The sequence below is a fragment of the Octodon degus genome, unplaced genomic scaffold (assembly GCF_000260255.1).
Source record: "Octodon degus isolate 3935 unplaced genomic scaffold, OctDeg1.0 scaffold00163, whole genome shotgun sequence".
NCBI classification, from domain to species: Eukaryota; Metazoa; Chordata; class Mammalia; order Rodentia; family Octodontidae; genus Octodon; species Octodon degus.
This window is the reverse complement of record NW_004524739.1, coordinates 5,557,363-5,560,905: the sequence shown is the minus strand read 5'-3', so window position 1 is coordinate 5,560,905 and position 3,543 is coordinate 5,557,363. Positions and strand designations below refer to the sequence as shown.

Here is a 3,543-nt window from a genome sequence, read left to right as displayed (position 1 = left end):
GGCCGGGTGTCGCGCGCCGAGGCTGGGGGGGAGTCGTCGCCGCCGCCGCCGCCACCGCTACCGCCGCCGCCGCCGCCGCCGAGGTGACTGAGGAGAGAGGCGCCTCCTCGCTCCCGCCCCCGCCGGACTTCAATGCCCAGTCCCCAGCTCGCCAGCGTGAGTGCGCCCCTCCCGGGCGGCCCGCGCCGGCGCCCGGGGCCTCAGGCAGGGGAGGGCGGGAGGCGCCGCTGCCATTAGCGCAGGCCGGAGACACGTCCCCGGAAGGAGGGCCGGGTCGGGCCGGGCCGGGCCGGCGGCTGGCGGCGAGTGAGGGAGCGGGCGCGATAGTGTGTGGAGGAGTGTGGGGTGTTGGAGCGCGTGGGGTGGAGCGCGAGTGTGTGGTGCTGGAGAAGGTGAGTGTCCTTGTGGGGGCGCGGAAGGGGGCGAGAGCGGGCTGGGGGCAGCAGGGGCGTGAGGAGAAGAGTGAGTGGGAGCGAGTCCGGGGGAGGACCGTGGGGAGCGTGTGGGCATGACGGGGGTGAGGGTGTGGCGTGGGTGGGGGGATGTCGTGAGTGCCCGGGGAGGTGAGTGGCGCCTGAGCGAGTGTGCAAGCTGCCAGCGTTGTCCAGCGTGTGAGCAGGGATCCTGGACGCCTTTCTCCTTAGTCTTTGTGTGTGTGGGTAGTGAATCTTGGTATCTGGGTGTCAGGGACTTCACTCCAGGAGCATATCACGTCCCTGAGCCTTTGCGTTGAAGGAGGAGGAAAGGATCTGAGTCTTCTAGTGACACATTGCTATCTGGCACCAGGAACCCCCTCCAACGGATGTGGCTTTTTTTTTTTTTTTATTTTTAAATCTCCCCCCATCCGCGCTGCCACGTTTCATGAAATTGACATAAGTTTCTGAAATGGTCAAGGGTATGCTTGTCATCCCATCTTAGTTTGGGGGTTCCAAGAGCTAACACAACTTTGAATCTTGCCCATTATGCTCTTGCCTGTATTCAGAAGCATAAACTTTTTTGTAAAGTACTGTTAATTTTTTAGGTGAAAGTTTGTATTAGGTAAGTTAAAGTGGAAAAATTGAAGTAATATCTTTTGGATTGTAACTATTTCCTACCTTTTTGGAGAAAGGCTCCTAGGAAATAATAGTAGTGTTAACAGTGATGAAGAAAAACTGTAGGTTAGTTTACTTCCTGGAATTTGTCAAGAAATATATGAAGACACTAGTTTTGGTATCACTGTAGCCATTCAGCAAATGCTTGTCAGTTTAGAGTCACCAAACTACAATTACTGCCTGATGAGTGGATCGTAGTTGTTATCATACTCAATATTACAGTGGAGTTTTGTAGAGGAAGTGGTTGAGGTTATGCCTCATGAAGTGTGTGGAAGGGAATTAAGAATAGAGGAGGACCCACCAGGATCTCAGAGTCACTGAATTAGTAAAACCTCATGAGGTTGCCAGGATTCAATCACCTCTATCCCCTACTAGCTATCTAACCCAGGGGTGCTGTACTGCTGAACTGTATCTCTAGCTTTTTTTTTTTTTTTTTTTTTTAATACATTCTAAGACAGTTACTAAGTCATTAAATCACTAAGCTTCCCAGACTGGGCTGGAACTTTTTTTTTTTTTTTTGAGAGACAGGAGCTTGTTAACCTGCCAAGGCTGACCTTTCCTGTTTCAGCCTCCTTGAATAGATGGGATTATAAACATGTGCTGCTGTCTGTGCCTGGCTGATCCTGATTTTTAAAAAGTTGCTTATTGAATGGACTAATCAGTGTTACTGATTTTTCCCATCTGATGTAGAAATAGGGATTCTTGGAAGAGTGCTTTAAGTATTATTATTTTATGCTTCAGTGGTATAATTATAAAAGATAATGATGTCTCAGAGGTTGGGCTCTTTCAATATGAGTTAATGTGGATTTTTTGGTAGTGCACCTAATAGAATTGTAGGCAAATTGTTGGTACAGTTCAGAATAGGAGTCTGAAGTTACATTTTTCTTAAGAGAATTTTTTTTTTCTCAGTCACTAGTATGTTACTAGTATATGGTGCTTTGAGAAGTAGTATTGTAAAGCTGAGGGGGAGGGAAGGAAGGAATTAATGAGTATCAAGTGCCTGCTATGCTACAGGTGTTTTTATGTTCTCATTTCATCCTTGCAGCCATAGTAATGATGGTAAGGATCTTCATTTGCATTCAGTTGGCACATTTTGAGTTGGTTTCTGTTCACCAACCCCTAGGGATATGTGATGAGCCCCAATGGACTTATAGGGATGAGATGAAGAGATACAGACTCATAAAGTTAAGTAACTTGTCCTAGCTTTTATGCAGCTAACAAGAATGGGAGCTGAATTAAATATTGAGGTCTACCTAACTCTAAAACTCCTGTTTGCAGGGGGCTGCCTAGTACTTTCAGTGTATTGTCTGACTTTGTCTCTGTCCTTGCAGCTGGTCTGGGTGAGAGCTCTGTGAATTAAAGAAGACAGTGGCTGGAGGCAAAGGGCTGGTTGGGAAATGCTGACTTGAGGCTCTTTGGGGCCTAAGCTAGGTTTTTATGTGGGAGGAGATTCTTGAAACTGTCTTGGGGCCTCAGGGTGTGTGCTTTGAGACAGTTTTTACAAGGCACCTGGGATATGTCTGGATGAGGGAAGTCTGATTAAAGAAATGTAGTAGACTTTTAATGTATTTTGACTATCGGTGGGTATAGAAAGGGAAGAGTATTTGTTGGAGCTAAGAGTTACCTGGAAGTTGCCACTTTGTGGAAGTTTCTGTTGAGCTGTGTGGGATACTTAAATCAGGAGTTTGTGAGGAGCATGTGAGAAGACATGTGAAAACACTTTGTTAATTATAAACTGAACTACAGACACAAAATAATATTACCAGTTAAGACTTTTTCTCCTAAGGCAACAGTTTAATTGTTACATCTACTAGCTAGAAAAGGCCAGTAGTATTTTAGAACACTTTTACAAATGAAAAATAGTAGAACTGCTGAACAGGATATTTTCTGACTCAGAACAGCAAAAATCAGACCACTCCCTCCATGAGTCAGTCAAGTAATATTTAATTGGAGTGAACCGAGTTTATAGGCAGAAGCCATTTACAACATCATGAGCTTTGTGGCACTAGGGAAGAGGAAATATTTGAACGCTTTTTGCATGCAACTTTTAAAAGTCTAAAAGTCACAAACACACAATACACATATAGTTTACTGGAAAAAAGTTGTGAACAAATTAAATTAGATTACTTTTTTAAAATTTACTTATGTGTGTGCGTGTGTGGCCAGCTCAGCCCACCAGGGGGCGGGGCTGGCTGGCATGTGGTGCTGGGGGATTGAACCGAGGTCCCTGTGCTTTGCTAAGCTTGCTCTAAGTAGGTGCTTTAGACCACTGAGCCATCTCACCAGCCCCATTATCATCTTAATCATATTCTTTCATTTAGCTAACTTCCTGCCCAATCTCTTGAGACTTGATGTTTCATAGAAGTGCTTAGTGTAGAGCTGAAGTGAATGGTGCATACACATCTTTCGCTCCTTGGAGTTGTAGAGGTCTAGACTGAGCCAAAAACTCACC

At 45.9% G+C, this 3,543-nt stretch overlaps 1 protein-coding gene across 1 annotated transcript in view; it reads left to right on the top strand.

The window, feature by feature from the left end:
- Ptp4a2 (protein tyrosine phosphatase type IVA, member 2) overlaps nt 1–3,543 on the top strand; it is a 45,926-nt gene that overhangs the window by 408 nt on the left and 41,975 nt on the right. The window contains exon 2 of the mRNA XM_004642936.2: nt 6–156. Within this exon, the coding sequence (XP_004642993.2) occupies nt 6–156 (151 nt within the window). The remainder of the gene's footprint in view (nt 1–5; nt 157–3,543) is intronic.